Genomic DNA, 18,544 nt, shown 5'->3' on the forward strand with positions numbered 1-18,544 from the left:
ATGAGGAAATAGAGGATGGGGAGACCATATTGGCCATCAATCTCCAGCATGAAATAAATATCCATGTGATTCACCATGCCAATAACCTGGTGACTAAAGCCAATGAGCAGAAAGAGGAGAGAGCCTTCAAAGAAATGGTACCTGAGTGGGCACAGGACTTCAAAGATCTGTTCGAAAAGGAAAACTTTGATGAACTACCAGAGTCAAAACCATGGGACCATGCAATTGAGCTAATTCCAAACACCAACACCAACCTCAACTGCAAAATGTATCCACTTGGGAATAATGAACAACAAGAGCTCAACAAGTTCTTAGATGAAAACCTGTCCTCTGGATGAATCAGACCCTCCAAATCTCCAATAGCATTGCCATTCTTCTTTGTTAAAAAGAAAGATGGGAAACTTTGACCAGTCTAGGACTATTGAAAACTTAACAAGATGACCATCAAGAACCAGTACCCCCTTCCCCTAATCTCAGAACTGATGGATAAACTCCAGGGAGCCAGATTCTACACCAAACTAGATATCCACTGGGAGTACAACAACATCCACATCAAAGAAGGAGACAAATAGAAGGCAGCATTCAGAACCAATTGAGGGCTGTTTGAACCAACCATCATGTTTTTCAGGCTCACCAACTCCCCCACTACCTTCCAATAGATGATGAATGATGTATTCAAAGACCTCATTGTCACTGGGAAGATCACCATCTACCTGGACGATATCTTAATCATGTCCAAGATGAAGAAGGAGCACAGGGACCTAGTATGACAGGTACTAAGCCTCATGAGGAGGCACAAGTTATTCCTCAAAGCCAAGAAATGCAAATTTGAAGTACTTGAAACAGAGTACCTGGAAGTTATCATATCAGAGGGAAGCATTTGCATAGACTCCATAAAGGTCACTGGTGTCACTGAGTGGCCAGAACCAACCAAAAAGAAGGAACTCCAATCCTTCCTCAGCTTCACTAACTTCTACCAATGTTTATCTGAGACTATAGTAAAATAGTCTGCCCTATGACCCAACTAACCAGTAATGCCTCCTGGAATTGGGGTTCCTCCCAGCAAGCCACCTTCAATGACCTAAAACATCAGTTAGCCAAGAAAGTCATCCTCACCATTCCCATGCAGGAAGGGAAATTCTGAGTAGAAGCCAATTTGAGCGAGGGAGCCATCAGGGCTGTACTATCCCAGGAACAGGACAACAAGTGGAGACCAGTTGCATTTTTATCAAAGGCCCTCACCATCACCAAGTGAAACTATGAGATATATGACAAGGAACTGCTCACAATAATGCTTGCTCTAGAGGAATGGTGACATTACCTGATTGGAGCAGTCAAGACCTTCAAAATCTGGACTGACCATCAGAACCTTCAGTACTTCCAACAACCCCAAAAGCTGAATCGCCGACAGGTGAGATGGGTTACCGAATTAAGTCAGTACCAATACATGCTTCATCACAAGGCAGGGACTGCCAATAAAAAGGCCAACCTGCTTAGTCGAAGGGCAGACCATGATCAAGATGGGGCTGACAATGAAGGAGTAATGATACTATGCCCCAAACACTTCCAGGCCATGATAATGCCAATGGAAGAGAAAATACATGAACATATAAAAAGCACTACCCATGATAGTCATAAATGAGACCAGTGGATAGCACCATCATTGAACCATGAGATGAGGCTGATAAAGGAGGGAGGGTTAATCTGCTAAAATGGACAGATCTACATCCCCAGGGACCAAGGGCTCTGTGGTGAGATCATTGCAACATGCCATGATCATGCCACTGCAGGTCATCCAGGCATCACCAAAACAAAAGAATTAATCCTACAAGAATACTGGTGGCCCAAGATGGAAAATGACATTACCACATATGTCAAAGCATGCAAAACTTGTCAATAGGGAAAATCTTCCACACAACCCTGAACAGCCCCTCTACATCCCAATGAAATCCCATCCACACCATGGACACACATCTCAGTGAACATGATCACTGGACTGCCTGACTGTAATGGCTATGATGCCATTATCATTATAGTCGATCACTTCTCAAAGACAATCATTCCAATCACCTGCTCAACCGAACTCACTTCAGAAGGATGAGCAAAAATCCTATGAGATGAGGTCTACATGAAATATGGCATGCCACAAGTCATCATCTCAGACAGAGGGCCGCAATTTGTTTCCAAATTCCTGGACAACTTATATCGACTCCTCCACATCAAGTGAAACACATCCACTGCATATCACCCACAAACCAATGGGCAAACAGAACATGTTAACCAAGAGATCGAAAAATATCTCTGACTCTTCATTAACTACAGGCAAGATGATTGGACCGAATGGCTGGCCCTCACCACCTTTCAACACAATAACTGAGTACACTTGGCCACAGGAAGAACCCCCTTCTTCATTAATCATGGGTGACACCCAAATGTTACCCAGACCAAACACCACCAAACAACAACCCCTGCCTCTGCCAACTTCACCAACACAATGACCAAGATACATGCTGAAACTCAATCAGCACTAGAAAAAGTGGCCATGTCCATGAAAGTGCAATATGACAAACACCATCATTCTACACATGACTATTCAATCAATGACAAAGTGTGGCTTGATACCACCAATCTTCACCTGCCATGCCCAAAATGAAAACTCACTAACAAATGCACAGGACCCTTCACCGTCCTTAGAAAAGTCAGTGCAGGATTATACAAACTTCGCCTTCCAGTCACTTGGAAAATCCACAATGTCTTTAATAAGACACTATTGACACCTTACATTGCACCAGTGTTTCCTAACCAGAAATGACCTCTACCCCTGCCACCTGACCTGATCAATGATGAAGAACATTATGAAATTGATCAGGTAATAAATCACAAATTACACAAAATCAGGGCAAAAGGGGGTGGCATGATAATGACAGTGGACTACCTTGTTAGCTGGAAGGGATATGGTCTGGAATCAAACCAGTGGGTCAATGAAAAACATATGGATGCAGACAAAGCCATACATGACTATGAACTATCCCTAAATTAAGCCATCAGGATGATAGTCTTAAGAAGGGGGTAATGTTATGATTTTCTCATTCAATACCTCAAAAACCCCTATTCAGGCTTAGTCAGGGCATCAAAACCAAGCACTTAAAGCTGTGAGAAGAGCTTAGTCATCATAAACAAGCCAACTTTGTCATAGTTATTTAATGCAACCAATGCCCAACAACAAGCACACAATCAACCTTTTATATACAGTAGCGATGCTCAAGGACAATGAGCACTTGAGACAGAGAGACACACAATTAGTACAAGTATTAATAGCAAACCATGTACAGTATTTAAGGAGGACAGCTCTCACTGGAAAACCCCAGCTTCAAGCTAAAGTTTATAACTACTATTCTACCTTGAGTCCACCAGTGACCTTGTGACACACTGATATGAATACATGTCAGTGAACTCAGCTGATCCCTCAAAGTGCAAAGGGACACCTGTTTATCATGTGTATTAGTTCATGTGATGCTTGGGCCTAACACAAACAGTAAACAATCATGTGTATCTATGGCCTCTGACAACTTACCCAACTCATACATCTCATAAAACTACCAAAATCCACTACATGTTGATGAAGAACATTGGAAAACAGCAATGGACATAGAATATCAGATGCATATGATGAAACATATGTGGAATCTCATTGACAAGCCAGAGAGAGTTAATGTGATAGATTGCAAGTGAGTTTTTGGCATGAAGTGAGACAGTGATAGTAACTGACTCAGAGACAAGACAAGACTCATTAGAAAGAGGTATACTCAGCAATATGGCTTTGACTACAATGACACCTGGACCACAGTAACTCATCTTGAATCTGTCCAAATGTCTGCTGCTGTTGCTGCAAAGCTTGACCTCATTCTCTGGCAAGTGGATTTTGTCTCAGCTTATCTTAACAGTGAAACCAAGAAGGACATCCACATGCAGCAGCCTCCTGGATATGTTGTCAAGAGACAAGAGGAGAACATGTGCAAAATCATCTATACCATCTATAGAACTATGCAGGGAGGTCATTACTGGTTCAAAACACTTGGAAAAACATACAAGGACCTTGATTACCATGCCTCAAAGGCAGACCCTTATGTCAGGATCATTGACCAGCCTGGTGATGAGTACACTATCATGGATATCTACACTGACAATATATGGAGAGCATCATTGAGTGCACAAGAGGCTAGTCAACACAAGAAGGAACTGAAAGAGAAGTGGGAGCTTATGGATGTGGAGGAGAATCATTAGTTTTTAGGGATGAAGATTGACTAAGACCTCAAGGCTGACCCTATCACCTTCTTGCAGCACCTGTACTGGAAGAATGTCTTTTTGGATTTCAACCTTGGATACTTGCCACCATGATCCATGCCATTACCTATCAGCATAGCACTTAATACCTTGCAGTCACCAACAATGTAGGCAGAGAAAGATGAGATAGAGCATTACTCATATTGACAACTATTGGATTGCATCATATGGAGACAACTGACAATCAGCTAGACTTATGTTTCCCTGTGAACTTACTCATCTGCTTCTAGTCTAACCCTGGGTTAGAACATTGGAAGGCATTGCTACATGTCCTTGGATGTGTCAAGGAAACCATGGATCTCAGTATTGTTTTCTCACATAACCAACCCTTAACTCCTGTTGGATTTGTAGATGCAGACTATGGTGGTTGTCATGACACTGCTTGTTCAACCTTGAGTTACATGTTCACCATAGTGGGCAGACCAATTTGTTGGAGTTCCAAGCATCAAGCCACTGTTGCCCTGTCCACTGTTGAGGCTGAATATGTTTCACTCACTCATGTGGCACAACAGATGATGTTGATCCTGTCATGGATGGATGAAGTCAAGCTTTTCCAGCCCTGACCCAGTGTTTTGTATGGTGACAACCAAGGAGCTGTTGTGCTGACAACCAATATATGATCCCATCAAAAAGTCAAACACATCTGCATCCATGGGCATTTTATTTGGGAACTGGTCAAGGATGGGGAGCTTCAGGTCAATTTTATTCATGGAAATGTCAATCCTGCAGACATGTTCACCAAACCCCTACCTCATGATACCCATCAAGGCTACCTCAATATGCTGAGCATCATCCCAGTGGATTGATATGGATATGGGGAAGTGTTGGAGGATATCCATATGTTATACCCTTATCTTACCTTTCAATCATCCCCTTTTTACTTATCATATATACATTACTCCTGTCCTTACCCAATCACCTATATAGACTGGCTGTAGATATCCAGATACCTCAGTTGTTTCACCTATGCTGTGCCTGACTGAGATCCTCACTCATATTCTTCTGTCAATACTTTCCTCTTCCAAGTTAATGTTGAACCAATAGCAATACAAACTTTTGTTTTCAAGCCAGCTTGCTTGGCAGCCTCTTGTCCAACGTGGCTGTGGTCGGGCCGGAAACACTGAATCACCAGAACCGTTTTCCCGTTCCTGGCCTTGGCACCCACGATGCCAGATGTCTCTCCCAGCACCTGCCCTGACATCACGGCGAAAAAGAAAAAAAGATGGTGATAGAACGATCTCTTGGCCTTCACTGAGCAACACAGATCCTCTTTTCATATCTCTTTCCCATCTACCACCACCACCACCATGCGTTGGGCGTTCGTAGCAGCTACATTCTGGCGGGGAGTTTCGTGTGCCAGCCTCTCGACCGCAGAGGCCTCCGACGTCAAAGCACGCCTCGCAGAAGCCGCGCAGGAAAGGTGCATTGCTCCTATGACCAACGTGCACGGACAGAACTGATTGATTGATAACCATCAACCCGCCAGCTGGCAACTCGGGACACGCGAACAAACCCTCCTCGAGACAGATGCGACCGTCTACTCTGTCTTTTCGGACCAGTCCCTCCCTCCATCGTCGACGGTGCCTGATAATATGACAGACGCCCTCGCGCCTGTGCTCTCCATGGCCAAGGAGAGGATTGACAAATGTTGTAGTGTCATTGGACAGCAGGTAACATGCCGCTTGCTTTAATCTGGACTGGTCATCCTCATAGTCGATTTTCCGTCCCCTTCAAGCTCTGAATCTTTACTATGCAGAGCATATCGGCAGCTACCATACTAGCGTACAAAGGCTCTGTCATTATATTCCGCTATCCTCTGGGAGCATCGACGGTAGACCCACAATTTGCGGAAGATATGGAACACTCCAAGCCAGATCGCAATGCTAAGACGAATGGAAACCGCGAAGAAGCTGAAGAGCTGTGTGAGGTTGGATGTATTGTGGATGAAGAGGAAGACAAGCACAAAAATGTGACCAAAGCTTTGGAGCAGTGCATCATTGCCTTCCTCATTATACATGATGATGATGGCTTTTACTTATGTTCATTGTTAGGAAAGATGAAAGAGCGGATGCTCAACCCGCCCTTAATAATATCGGAAATGATATTTCAGGGCGCTTTCAGATCACGTCTTTCATCCGATCCACGATTATTTTCGAGGATCCGATTAGTTCTGGTTCCAGCTCTTTCCGATCCTTTCTCATTGATCGTATAGCGACATTGTCAAGCAGTATCCATCCATAACTACCAATCCTGTGTAGTATGTCCGACGCGGTTGGTTGCGGAGCAAGAGATGTTGCTTACATCATCCAACATGTGTCCTTCTTTCCCCATTTTCCCCATTGTCCTTCTTTCATTCCCTTTGTTCCCTTTCATCTCGTTGTTTCTTCTATTTTCATAATGTCCTAGCCACTCAGTTCCAATGTCGAGCTGTATAAAAGCTCAATTACTCAGTCCAAGTATCATCACTCTACTGCTTCTTGTCTCTACCTTTCTCGGTTCTATCTCCTAATTCAAAGCCTCGACTCTGAATCTCTATTACTGCTATATCATCGCTTGTACGTCGTCATGCAAAGAAAGGTATGGGGTCGCTATCTTTTCCTTCTATCGTGTTCGGCTTATTCCGTGGATAGAAACAAGCAATGAATGGCTCCGTCTCCGTTTTAGAAAAGATACCCGGCTCTCAGATCTTCCCGGGATACATCGAGGTCTTCGAACGACACCTTTCTCCTAACAAGGTCCCTTTGAATATTAGGAACTCGTTAACCAAACCTTCCACGATCATGGCTATGGCGTGTTTCCGTGCCATCTGCAGGGGTCTCGAATTTCGTCTAGAACCGGCCCGCAAATATCAATACAATCTCGGCGACATACTCAAATTATGGTCTGGGATACGGGCCTGGTGTCTTCACTTCATTTCTATATGCACCTCTAAGAGTCTTTTGGTCTCCAACTCGATGGCTGACTTTGATGTAACGGCTATGATGACTGCAACAGCCATTTGTCTCCGATGTCTCCCGGAAATCCAGACGTCGTACCACACGATCATCTGTACAGATAAATCTCTGCATCCGCCTGTTGTCGAATTATGGCGCGAATCATGCCGCTCCTCCTGCCATGTCGCTGTCCGCAATCTAAGTGACTTGTTGGTTACTGTTTTCGTTTCCCAGGATATGCAATCGGTCGTTATGTCCCAGTTGGAAGTGAACCCAGAGGAGACGGCGAGACTCTGCTTCAATGCAGTTTTGGAAGACGACGCCGGAGGTGCTGGGTATTCCGATCGGAAAAAACCCGACAGTGTTTGTCTGATCCTCATGCTCAGAGTATGTCAATCGCCGACTCTAGCGAACGCGATGATACATGAGCAGAGCGTAAGGTTTACGTGCACTGTTATGGGACGACTCGCTGCCAAAATCATGAAAACCTGTGACCTACCTCCGACCCATAATATTTGGAGCTATTTTATGGTCACAGTATCTTTCGTAAACACCTGTCTCTCACACTCGAATTTCCCTATAGTCTTGGCGTTGGTCGATACCCACGTCTTGGAGATACTTCTGCGTATCTGGCCTTTTATCCCGATTAAATATCTTTATCGTGTGGAGCCTGTCATCCTCGCCTTCATCGACACCATGAGACACTATACCGTTTACAGATCAATCACCCGCTGCGTCGTTCGCTCTCTCGCTTCTTTGGACAAGAAAGGTGTCATTGTCGACCCTGAACAGTATACAGTGGATATAGCTCAGTATTGCAAGCATCTAGTATTGCTTGCTCAATATCGTTCCTCCCTTAAGGAGGAATGTGATAAACTACCTGATGTCTGCTTTACGGCGAGTGTTATATTCCTTTGGGTATTAACAACTTGTTCTCATTGCATTATATCTAGTGCCGACGCACGTATATAGGGAGCATGCCATGCTGTTCCCAGTGTCAAAGCACGCAGTACTGCTCCAGGTCATGTCAACGGACACATTGGAAACAAGGGCACAAGGAACAATGTAAGAAATGTGAGTACGCCCCTTCCAGGTCTAGCACGATTCTAATTGTTGGTACTTATATCAGCCTGCGTCGGCATCCGGGACAGAAAATTCCTCGCATACCTTGGCCAGATCACAGTCATGAAACACGAAAGCCACCTTTCACCTCTGATTTCCATGTACATGAACGACTTCTCCATTAGAGATCGGGCTTCGCTGGTAATCGAAGTTGTCTTGAGCGGGAAAACAGGAGCGCCTCGGCCTGACATTTCGATCAAGAGCGTCGCTGACAATGAGAAGGAAGTGGGGGAGAAAAAACCGTGGTTTTCACACGATTGTGAACGAGGGGGTGGCATTTGTGGGGTGGTACGCGTTTTGGCGCCTGGTGGCATCGATCAGTCTCATGAATGTCCGGTTAGATGGAGTACTATAGGGCGAGGGTAATTGATAATATGTGTGTACATTATAACACAAGGAATATGTACCATTCTTTGGAGCGGGCCTCTCCAATACAAGAATCGATAATTAGGAAATCCGACTTATTTTCAGTGAAGAGAAAACCTTACGAAGGCACCACGGCCGGCTATTGCCTGTCCATCATCAAAACCTTGGTAATAGAATCCTGCGCGACGAGTCAAATTCATAGGTAGGGGTATTAGCGAGTGGATATCGAGCATGTCAAGTAGCACTGGCCTGATGGGTACAATTTCTTCGTATGAAATGCTTCATCGTATCATAATTCTCATAAAAAGGAGGACTAGCCGGAGCTGGTCGCAGGGCTCCATTGAAGTACAAACACATCAAGAATAACATACTTGCATTCCTGACAAATTATCAACATTGTGAATCAACGTGGCGTCCACATCGAAAGACTGGAGAAGAGGCTTAAGGGTACTCCTTGTGAAACCAGCTTGAATCTGGATACATTATGACCCAGGACAATATTTTTTTTCCCACTGAAGTTGATGAAGGGATTCCATTCTGTCGCCGCCGTAAAAGCTTTGCACGAGACTCTAAGAAGCTTAACCACTCGAAACTTTCCAGGATGAATCTCCTGGTGAAGCGTATGAGCTGCCGCGCACAAAACGAAAACTAGTTAGGTCAACAGAGGAAGATACATTGTCAAAGTTTGAGCAAATACAGGGCTTCGAGAACGACGAGACTCATCATGTTTCCCATGTCGACTCAGTCCCTGCACTAAGGGTTATCCATCTCGATGCCGACTGCGACCTCAGTCATAATAGAACCGAACCGAATGACAACGACGAAGAGTTAATAGAATAGAAGAGATGTGTCAATAAACTTATAGGCGATACGATACATACGTTTACGAGACTCACCAGAATGATTAATGAAGTCGCCCACCTCAGTTGCCCACTAAGCGTTATTGACGTCGAGCAAACTCTCTGATAATGAATCTACCTTTGAATATATCATTCCAAAATATGGGATACAGCTTAGACTGCTGCACAATGAATGAGAAAACCCGTTATTGATCCGAAGCGTGTCGACATACAGTTAGGCTCATAAAGTAAAGCTAGCATCCCCCTCTACGAATCGCACGGTCATGCATAATGACGAAGGCAATCATTAGATGTCCGAGCTTCTGACTTCATTCTTCTATTCTGGAGTAGACAGGAATCGAAAAAGGGAACAGTCCAATCGACAGGGTCCCTTTTTACCATAGGTATAGCAGTGATCAACTCGTTATACAAGTCCGAGAGAAAGAAACAGACATCTCCATCTCCGGTTGGTTCCTGCACATGTAGTCAGTTATTCAAAGATAACAGCACGCGGGGACGACATAGTTCAGAATCATCTGAAGCTGTGGATAAATCAATGCCCCATCTGCACTGGCACCCGATGGAAAGCTACAAGTAACATTGAACATGCTATTGTCGTCGCTCCGCAAGCCAAGCTGAAGATTCTGCGTTCGTCGATGGTCCACCGATCATCGGGAAAAGCCAGTTTCAAGACTTTATACTCGTTAGGGTACAAGACTTGAAACATGATGCATGATGTTAGAACGATAGCATTGCCGTCGTACAGGAACCCGGGATCTCGGACAGGTTCATGAAAAATGGTTAGTGGAACTGAACTGAGAGCACTGTGAGTATGCTTGAGGAGAAAACTATATGGTAAACATTCTGTAATGGACGGGCCCGTTCTACTTCCTTTTTCGTAACATAAACCCGGACTTTATTTGAACTATGCTTATCTATGCACTCCACTCTTATCTACGTATAAATACTTGGTCGTGCCTAGAACTACGCCAGTCTTTCTTACCTTTTCCCCCCGAATCGAGGTGTCTTCAACCCGGTCCTTGATTCGTCCTTGTGTGCCGCTACCGACTATCATCGCTAACGTCACACATTCAGAGCTTGAAGGACTATGAGGTCACATGACCGATCCGAATTAAGGGAGGCGACGTCCAAGGAAATACAACATCTATCAATCCCACTAAGTACAACGAAAGCACAATGATACAAAAAGTTATGGTAAGCGTCTAAAGATATGTAAAAGATCTCCATGAAAAATATCCTAAAAACTGGTAATAAGTATACTTCAAACCGGGAAAGGGGGTATCGTATCGTTCACAGCAGTCCCACCACCCCTGCCAGAAGAGCCAATAACACCCCCCAAACCGACACACGCAATTGCAAGGCTCCACTTCCCTGTGATCCGTCTGCAACCCATTCCTCGTACGCCGACTGCATCAACAACACGAATGCCTGAGCCTCCGCACTCTCTGATCCCTCTAGCCCGTACGAATGTGGGTTCACCACAGGCGTCAACCACCCATCTGAAGTGAAATGCTTGTATCCAGACGTCGAGGGCGAAGTCGAAGTCGATGCTGATGCTGACGCTGTACTCGTGGACGTGGAGCTCGCCGATAACGAATACGTCGACGTCACCCCGCTCGCGTACAGAGCCTGCCGACTACGCTCGGCCTGGCGGATATACGACGTATCCCCCGTGACAGTGTACAGCCGGTAGACCGTATACGCCATGAGAGCGGTCGAGGAGCAGTCATAGAACGTACTCTCATTGTCGGCGTAATTTCGGAAGATGTAGGTTTTGTCCTGGCAACAGTCAGCGTGGGCCATAAAAAAAGGAATGGGGAGAGGGGACATACCACAACGTTATACATTGCCTTCTGTATCTCGACAGCCCAAGACGCGAGATCCTGCAGCTCGCTCGAAAACGTGCTCTCGTACTGGGATTTCTGGATCGTCGCGTACACTCTGAGCATCCCTGCAGCGGCCCATCCATTGCCTGTACCAAGATCAGCTAGGGAAAAAAGAATGAGGCGGGCGATACATACCCGTCGACCAGTGCCCAGAATCCGTTCCAGAACCGCCGAGTACAACGTGCTGCCAGAGGTTATTTGCGTTAGTGTCCCGTAGGTTATCTCGATATAGTTTGATCTGGTTGTACGCCTCTGCGACTAGCGTCTCATTCTCAGTAAGCACACCGTAGTACGCAAGGAAGGGCGGGACCATATACACAAAATCGCTCCTAATGGGGGTATCATCAGCCATTTCGACAGAAAGAAAAACCAAAGAAGGATACGCACCACAACTGGGTCTGCGACACCCTATGCGAAATAGCACCATCGCTCGACCTCGACACGTTGTTCAGCAGAAAATCCAACTGGTCCGTCGCTGCACCCGTATAATTCAACCCATCCGCGTCCCCCTGGCCCGTCCACCCCGCAATGAGGACCGCAACGCCATTCGACGCCGGGTCCGCGGCGCTCCCGTCAGCCATCAACGGCTGGGCGCCAGATATATTATGATTGGAGGCACTCCTGTTCGCGACGATTTCCTGGGCCAAGGAGAGCACAGGCGCGAGGGCGTCTGTCATATTATCGGGTACAGTCGACGGTGGAGGGAGGGACTGGTCCGAAAAGACAGAGTAGACGGTCGCATCTGTCTCGAGGAGGGTTTGTTCGCGAGTTCCGAGTTCCCAGCTGGGGACGTTGATCATTATCAATTAGTCCTGTCCGTGCACGTTGGTCATGGGAGCAACGCACCTTTCCTGCGCGGCTTCTGCGAGGCGTGCTTTGACATTGGAGGCCTCTGCGGTCGAGAGGCTGGCACACAAAACTCCCCGCCAGAATGTAGCTGCTACCAACGCTACAAGCCAACTCCAACGCATGATGGTGGTCGTGTTGGTGGTAGTTGTAGATGGAAAGGAGATATAAAACCGCCGTCCAGACGTCGTTCGGTGAAACAGAGAACGAAAGGAGGATCTGTGCTGCTCAGTGAAGGCCAAGAGATCGTTCTATCACCATCTTTTTTTCTTTTTCGCCGTGATGTCAGGGCAGGTGCTGGGAGAGACATTCGGCATCGTGGCCAAGGTCAGGAACAGAAAAACGTTTCCGGTGATTCGGTCTTACCGGCCCGACCACAGCCACGTTGGACAAGAGGCTGCCAAGCAAGCTGGCTTCGAAACGAAAGTTCGTATATTGCTATGGGTTTAACGTTAACTTGGAAGAGGAAAGCTCAGTCTTTATATCCAAAAAAACTGGACTAGGCTTGGCACCTACTCGTACATGTTGCCGAACGCAATTAAATAGTGATGGAACACATGTCTCGTTTGGCCGATTGTCGCCTGAAATTGTTTTGGCTCTTCTCGCGTTCGTGAGTTCTTTTCATAGCTGCCTATAGGAGGCGCCCTTTTACCGCGATAAAATTATCCGTAACGTTATTTTGATCAACCGACCGTACCTGATGCCGAATTTAGATTTTGTCTGATCGACATGGTCCTCGGCTGCTGCACGACGGTCTCAAGACGCGACATGGCCGTGAAAGTCAAGAAAAATAGAGAATATCTATGGGACGACGAGAGAAAACGCGTGACTGCAGTCCATTCCACACAGACCGAATAAAACAGAAACCGCACGGGAAAGAAGCGCCAATTCATGTGCGTAACTCGCTTGATGTTAAATTGATTACGACATGATAGGTTAAAGAAACGACACGTTCATTGCCAAGGATACCACTAGTAATATCGGCGAAACATATGTTCAGGGTTTGATAACCGTCTTGTCAACGGAGAACAGCTTTCAGAGACGGATTGAAGGTGTGCGAATCCATGAGAACTGCAGATGAATATCAATAATGATTCGAAGGATTCTATGGACTGCATCTTCCCATAAAGAAGAAATATAATTAGATCCCTTGATGCATACCAACATCAAACACCCTCACCCCTCCTCCTCCATCCCCAAACAGGGAACACTCCCGGCTCCTCAATCCACCTATCCAAAACCGCACGCTCCCCGCCTCCCCCCACCCTCATCTCCCTCGCCTTCCCCCCCCACAACCTAAACATCTCCACATCCCCCAACGCCCCATAACACACCGCAATCGCATCCACATGCCTCCTCACCTCCAACATCTCCAGCCCCTCCCGTTCCCTGATCTCCAACGCCCGCCGATGCATCCTTATCAAATACCCATCCCACAGCGTCCCGCTCGCACACCACTCCTCAAACGTCACCGCACGCAGGTGCCCCATCAGGCGCGCGAGCTCCTCCCGCGCAAAATCACTCTGGCGCTGCTGCCGGTGGAGCGGGAGCGAGCACGCGGGGCACACACACTCGAAATTGAACCACATCCGGAGCTCCTCTCGGCGCTGCGCGCGGGAGCCGCACACGTCGATGTACTGGATCGTTATCTCTTCGTGGGGCGCGATGGGCCGGACCGCTTCGAGCGTCAGCGAGAACGACGCAGGGTCCCATGTCCAATGAGCGTTCGGCGAGCAGCTACACAACGAGCCACGATCAGTATCATGACGACGACGACAGAAGAGATTCCACACCTGTGATTACACCTACTAAGCTTCAGGAACACCCCCCGATACTCCTCCTCCGCCCCCCCGCCCATCTCAATCCCCACCAAACTATTCGTCCGCACAATCCCCCCCAGCTTCTCCTCCAGCGGAAACGCATTCGCCAAATTCATCAGCTCTGTCTTTCCCTTGGGGTCCACCATCTCCAAGAGGGACGCGATCGCGAACGAGCCACGACGATGCGGCATGACGAGGAGCGGGTGCTCGACGAGGACGGTGCCTCCGGCGGGTATACCTCCACCACTGCTGCGAGCGAACATCCCTAGGCCTGTGCCTTTGGGCCCAGTATGCCGGATTTCAAACGCGTGATATGTACAAGGCTGCTGGTGCTGCTGCTGGTTGAGCGTCGGCGGGAGGACGACATCCTCGCGCAGGAGCGTAGCGCACTTCGAGGTTCCAAACTGGAACGTCCGAGCCACATACCCAGGTTCGATGACGCCAACGTGGTTAGGTGGGAGGTAGAGTGTGTAAGAGGACGACGAACGTCGGTGATGGGTCTTCGCCATGCTTCGAGGTCAATAACGCTCTAGAGGTGCGAATAGATCATATATATATAACAGGTCGGTACAGTGGCATCAATAAAAAAACGCGACAATAGCGGGTGTACGTGCCACCGCAGCGCGCGTGTCCTGGGCCGAATCTTCAGCACAATGGCGTTCTGAGAACAAGAAATACACACATTTTTCGACCTGGACAAAGTTCTCGCACGAGGGAGGGGCGCCATACTCTTCCAAACAAAGGGTCACTCTGGGAGGATCACTGTCCCAGAGCCATTTGAAGCCAACAAGGCCAATTGCTATAGATGCTTCACAATACAAAGCCGCAGTGAGAGCATTGACTCGTCATGCACAAGGGCCATTGGCAGCAGACCTATATTAACACGGCCGGTCACCATATATCCTTCACAATGAGAGAGCGTCTTACACCAAGGAGGGTTGAGGTACGCAGCACAGAGTTCCTTTTTGGTAGGAAAAGAAGAAACTTTCAAAATCTGTGCATGTAATCAAATCACGAGCACCTCCGGCCCGGTGTCCGGGCCCAACCAACATCAACGCGGATGTTACAGCCAAGTGTAAACTCCCGACGGGCGCACCGGTGAATATGGGTCTGTCGCAAGATTCGACCTGCACCTGAACGCCCTGTTTCGTGCGAGAAAGAGCCTTCATGATGGCTGATAACGGTCGTGTCTTGGCCCCATTTACATCTACAATGCTTGCTTCAGTTGCAAGATCCACCCGAGGTGGCGCTGTCGACGATGATGGACGTAAATGCGGGAATCTTAGCTCCTTTTTTCAGGTTCGTCGTCAATCAGCACACGGTCCGAGTAATTCTTCCTAGAAAAAAAGATAAGAAACTAGTCAACGTCGTGGTCAGATGACTCCTGCTCACCCATATTACTCCTTGTAGTACGACGGCGCATTGAACGTGTCAATTGGCGACGAGGTCCATGAGGCAGTGGTAACCGTCAACAGTTAACAATTTCGCTCCTTTGCAGTCGATCACCAGAAGGACGATGGTAACCGTTCGCAAAGTATGCCCTTGTCTCTTCCTTGACTCTTTCAGGATCTCGTCAGTCCCCAGTTTGTTGACCTGTAAATTCTCTTTATAGATCCCGAGTTCAAGGATTGTTTAATCCTACATAAGTCAGATTTTCGGCTTTGATCGTGATCGCTCGTTATAAAGTTCTCGTTTGCAAGAGCTTTCCATCTAGCAATGATGAGTCGCATTTCGACGGAGTCTGTGCCATCATAAAAATGTGACGTGTCAACCTCCTCAAGTAAGTAGAGTGCTCCTCTGATGGGTCCTCGCACTTGAATCATAGGGAAGGTTAGTCGTAACTGTTACGCCTTGATATTATAGATGCAGCCAGGCTTCTCCATCGTTCACTTCAATTGCAAACAAGCCTGACTCATCGGCCATTTTCCCAGTGTCGACAAATGTCCTGTTGGGAGAATGTGGGAAAGACTATATATACATGCATACCGGACGATGATCAGTGACTGGAATGTAGTCCTGCAGAGTACTGGCTGCAGATCGACCATCTACCATCGGCAAGGCACGATGGGACGCGCAAGACGGTATCAGAAAATTTGGTCAAGAGTTCGTCTTCAGAGTTTAAATGTTTATGTTTAAGCTTTGATGACTAAGAAACCCAGAGAGGTTCAGGTGAGCACAGCAGCCATCAGATTCAGATTAAACCACAGACCATGCACACCGTATGAAATAGCACAAATCTACCGGTTACGGATGCGCCTCAGGACCCAAAGCGCTCTTTCATTTGGGAAAATGTACTGGTGAACTTGTTTGCCAGTCCAGTGTTTGATACATAGCGCGAGTGTTTCTATAGATCGATTTCGATCTTGACGTTCCGGAGTTCCGGCTCCGGATTCCCGCTCTGACCCAGCTTCTCCTTCCACGTTTCTGCGGTTAAATCCATCGGGTACCTTACCTCTCCGGTCGATATGTTTTCCTAACTAAGCCACGCCAGATCTTGTAACTGATCGTCTCTCCAGGACTTTTCCCAGCATACGCAGGAACTTTGCAGCGTATACGCTTCCCGGCCAAGACAAATGTCACTCGAACTGTTTAATTTCCTGATATTTCCAATTCAGGTCCGTATGGACCATTTCCGAAATCGATCCTCTGCATCTACCTCCACGGAGTCCGCGCAGAACGTCGCGTATCACTAACCGCACAAATATGATGTCAAATAACCATGACACAACCATACATGTTCCACGAATACTAATAGCAACCAAAACGGGTCTGGCGCTCCTTTACAGTACGCCAGCAAGCGCTTTCTGCGTAGAGCGGGGATGACGAGCACAGAGGAGCCAAAACTCCCACTGGACATCCTCCGGGAACTCTTCGAATACGCCGCTAGGGCAGACAGACACGTCGCGTTAAACCTAGCCCGGGTATCAACCTGGGCTCGAGAATGGTGAGTACCAACGAACAATCTATCCACAACACAACAGCTGACGCGACCCCTACAGGGTTGACCCAATCCTCTACCACGCCATCAGCCTCCACCGCGAAAGCACCATCCGCAACTTCCTCCGCACCACCAAAGAGAAGAAGCACGACTTCTTCCTCGACCACGTCAAGTCGCTCTACCTATCCGTCGACATCCACTCCGAGACGGACCGCATCGTCAAGATCCTGACCGCCTGCGCGCGCGTAACGCACCTAACGATATTCTTCGTGCCGACCTCCCAACACCAGTGCCATCCAAGCTGCCACTCGCCCGAACGGCTCGGGACAGCCGTCTCGAACCTCCGCCCCACGCACCTCTCCGTCTCGTTCCCCACCATCCTCCATGGGTTCTACCCCGAGCTCAAGCTGCCCTTCTATTCCCGGCTGACGCACCTTTCCGTCGTGAACGACTCGACGGACTGGACCGCCTGGTCGGGGTTCAACTCGCTCCGCACTCTCACGCATCTCGCACTGGACGTCCGGCAGCCCGTAGACGCGTCCAAGGCCGCGCGGATATGCACCTTCGTAGCGTCCATCCTACAACACTGCACGCAATTACGTATCTGCGTGCTATTACTCTTATTCACGGATGATCCCCGCGACACCCGGGAACAGTTGCTCACTGCGGCTGAGGACCGTCGGGTCGTCTTTCTGAGAGAGACAGAACCGTTCAGGGATCGTGACGCGAGAGAGGAGCGGGTTCTCTGGGAAAAGGCCGAGTGGACGATGGCTACTACGTGCGAAGAGGACGAGTCGAGATCTTGTGCGTTTCTGGAATTCCTTTGCGGTTTGATGGATCGATCGCTTACATGCGTTTGAGACCAGTGGCTATGGTAATCGATTTATAGATATCGTCTGCGGCAGGAGGGGGGGGGGGGTTAGTCCGCGGAGAACGAGGACTATGAGATCCCCGTTGCGTGCACTTGTGAAGATCAGCTTCCAGCGTTTGTCAGACCTTTAGATCCCGTCATAAACACGTTTATGAAATGTCAAAACAAAAAAGCGCGCGTTCTTTCTTTCCACTTCCCGCGGAGATAGTGAATTGGCTGACTTGGCAGTCTGAATCGGCACCGACCTTTTGGGATTGTTATAGGCATAACCTCTGGGAGCTTTATCGAACCAGGGGCGAGTTAAGAACAATAACAACAACAACCATCAACGATCCCATTCCTCCCCAGTCCTAAGACTCCACTCATATTTATAACCTCTATTCTCTAATCAACCACATCTACTCATGCCTATTGTTATCAAACAAACCAACCGAAAATCGACCATGGTCAATTCCGGCCCAACTTTACTCGCTAGGCTCAATCAAGCTCAACGACATTCAGCAGGGAATTACAGGGCGCTTCGCATCATTGAAGAGGGACCTACGCCAGGTGACGGAC

At 47.7% G+C, this 18,544-nt stretch overlaps 7 protein-coding genes across 7 annotated transcripts; 5 read left to right on the plus strand and 2 right to left on the minus strand.

Moving 5' to 3' along the window:
• Positions 1-5,505: 5,505 nt before the first annotated feature.
• Positions 5,506-6,129, plus strand: BT62DRAFT_934447 (uncharacterized protein). The gene is made up of 2 exons (XM_043186733.1): positions 5,506-5,764; positions 5,831-6,129. The coding sequence occupies exons 1-2, from the start codon at positions 5,652-5,654 to the stop codon at positions 6,033-6,035; spliced, it is 318 nt and encodes a 105-aa protein (XP_043037355.1). The 5' UTR covers positions 5,506-5,651; the 3' UTR covers positions 6,036-6,129.
• On the plus strand, positions 5,892-6,733 carry BT62DRAFT_302796 (uncharacterized protein). The gene has a single exon (XM_043180427.1). It carries the CDS (start codon positions 6,095-6,097, stop codon positions 6,554-6,556), a length of 462 nt encoding a protein of 153 aa, XP_043037356.1. The 5' UTR covers positions 5,892-6,094; the 3' UTR covers positions 6,557-6,733.
• BT62DRAFT_302812 (uncharacterized protein) lies at positions 6,734-8,807 on the plus strand. The gene is made up of 4 exons (XM_043180428.1): positions 6,734-6,921; positions 6,975-8,174; positions 8,231-8,351; positions 8,407-8,807. The coding sequence occupies exons 1-4, from the start codon at positions 6,910-6,912 to the stop codon at positions 8,763-8,765; spliced, it is 1,692 nt and encodes a 563-aa protein (XP_043037357.1). The 5' UTR covers positions 6,734-6,909; the 3' UTR covers positions 8,766-8,807.
• Positions 8,808-10,743: 1,936 nt separating this feature from the next.
• BT62DRAFT_934449 (Six-hairpin glycosidase) lies at positions 10,744-12,668 on the minus strand. The gene is made up of 5 exons (XM_043186734.1): positions 12,358-12,668; positions 11,899-12,294; positions 11,647-11,840; positions 11,458-11,597; positions 10,744-11,404 (listed from the first exon to the last, which is right to left on the minus strand). The coding sequence occupies exons 1-5, from the start codon at positions 12,480-12,482 to the stop codon at positions 10,916-10,918; spliced, it is 1,344 nt and encodes a 447-aa protein (XP_043037358.1). The 5' UTR covers positions 12,483-12,668; the 3' UTR covers positions 10,744-10,915.
• A 707-nt stretch (positions 12,669-13,375) lies between these two features.
• BT62DRAFT_921526 (uncharacterized protein) lies at positions 13,376-14,686 on the minus strand (the record flags this gene model as incomplete). Its single annotated transcript, XM_043184312.1, has 3 exons — positions 13,376-13,428; positions 13,538-14,094; positions 14,151-14,686. 3 exons carry the CDS (start codon positions 14,684-14,686, stop codon positions 13,376-13,378), a joined length of 1,146 nt encoding a protein of 381 aa, XP_043037359.1.
• Positions 14,687-15,024: 338 nt separating this feature from the next.
• Positions 15,025-15,842, plus strand: BT62DRAFT_921527 (uncharacterized protein; the record flags this gene model as incomplete). Its single annotated transcript, XM_043184313.1, has 6 exons — positions 15,025-15,120; positions 15,150-15,285; positions 15,403-15,476; positions 15,588-15,651; positions 15,676-15,711; positions 15,790-15,842. 6 exons carry the CDS (start codon positions 15,025-15,027, stop codon positions 15,840-15,842), a joined length of 459 nt encoding a protein of 152 aa, XP_043037360.1.
• Positions 15,843-16,783: 941 nt separating this feature from the next.
• BT62DRAFT_302905 (uncharacterized protein) lies at positions 16,784-18,304 on the plus strand. Its single transcript, XM_043180429.1, has 3 exons — positions 16,784-17,121; positions 17,177-17,919; positions 17,977-18,304. The coding sequence occupies exons 1-3, from the start codon at positions 16,997-16,999 to the stop codon at positions 17,991-17,993; spliced, it is 885 nt and encodes a 294-aa protein (XP_043037361.1). The 5' UTR covers positions 16,784-16,996; the 3' UTR covers positions 17,994-18,304.
• The last annotated feature ends 240 nt before the right edge of the window (positions 18,305-18,544 follow it).

The sequence above is a fragment of the Guyanagaster necrorhizus genome (assembly GCF_019112545.1).
Source record: "Guyanagaster necrorhizus MCA 3950 unplaced genomic scaffold BT62scaffold_20, whole genome shotgun sequence".
NCBI classification, from domain to species: Eukaryota; Fungi; Basidiomycota; class Agaricomycetes; order Agaricales; family Physalacriaceae; genus Guyanagaster; species Guyanagaster necrorhizus.

Bases quoted from the DNA above. Each gene is read 5' to 3' on its own strand.
- BT62DRAFT_302812 (XM_043180428.1), top strand. The intron at 8,175-8,230 runs GCGAGTGTTATA...CATTATATCTAG, and splicing joins TACCTGATGTCTGCTTTACG to TGCCGACGCACGTATATAGG. The intron at 8,352-8,406 runs GTGAGTACGCCC...TACTTATATCAG, and splicing joins CAAGGAACAATGTAAGAAAT to CCTGCGTCGGCATCCGGGAC.
- BT62DRAFT_934449 (XM_043186734.1), bottom strand. From the start codon at position 12,482: ATGCGTTGGAGTTGGCTTGTAGCGTTGGTAGCAGCTACATTCTGGCGG. The intron at 11,598-11,646 runs GTATGTATCGCC...ATCTTGGTACAG, and splicing joins TTCTGGGCACTGGTCGACGG to GCAATGGATGGGCCGCTGCA. The intron at 11,405-11,457 runs GTATGTCCCCTC...GACTGTTGCCAG, and splicing joins AGGCAATGTATAACGTTGTG to GACAAAACCTACATCTTCCG.
- BT62DRAFT_302796 (XM_043180427.1), top strand. From the start codon at position 6,095: ATGCAGAGCATATCGGCAGCTACCATACTAGCGTACAAAGGCTCTGTC.
- BT62DRAFT_302905 (XM_043180429.1), top strand. From the start codon at position 16,997: ATGACGAGCACAGAGGAGCCAAAACTCCCACTGGACATCCTCCGGGAA. The intron at 17,122-17,176 runs GTGAGTACCAAC...CGACCCCTACAG, and splicing joins TCAACCTGGGCTCGAGAATG to GGTTGACCCAATCCTCTACC.
- BT62DRAFT_934447 (XM_043186733.1), top strand. From the start codon at position 5,652: ATGCGTTGGGCGTTCGTAGCAGCTACATTCTGGCGGGGAGTTTCGTGT. The intron at 5,765-5,830 runs GTGCATTGCTCC...TCAACCCGCCAG, and splicing joins GCAGAAGCCGCGCAGGAAAG to CTGGCAACTCGGGACACGCG.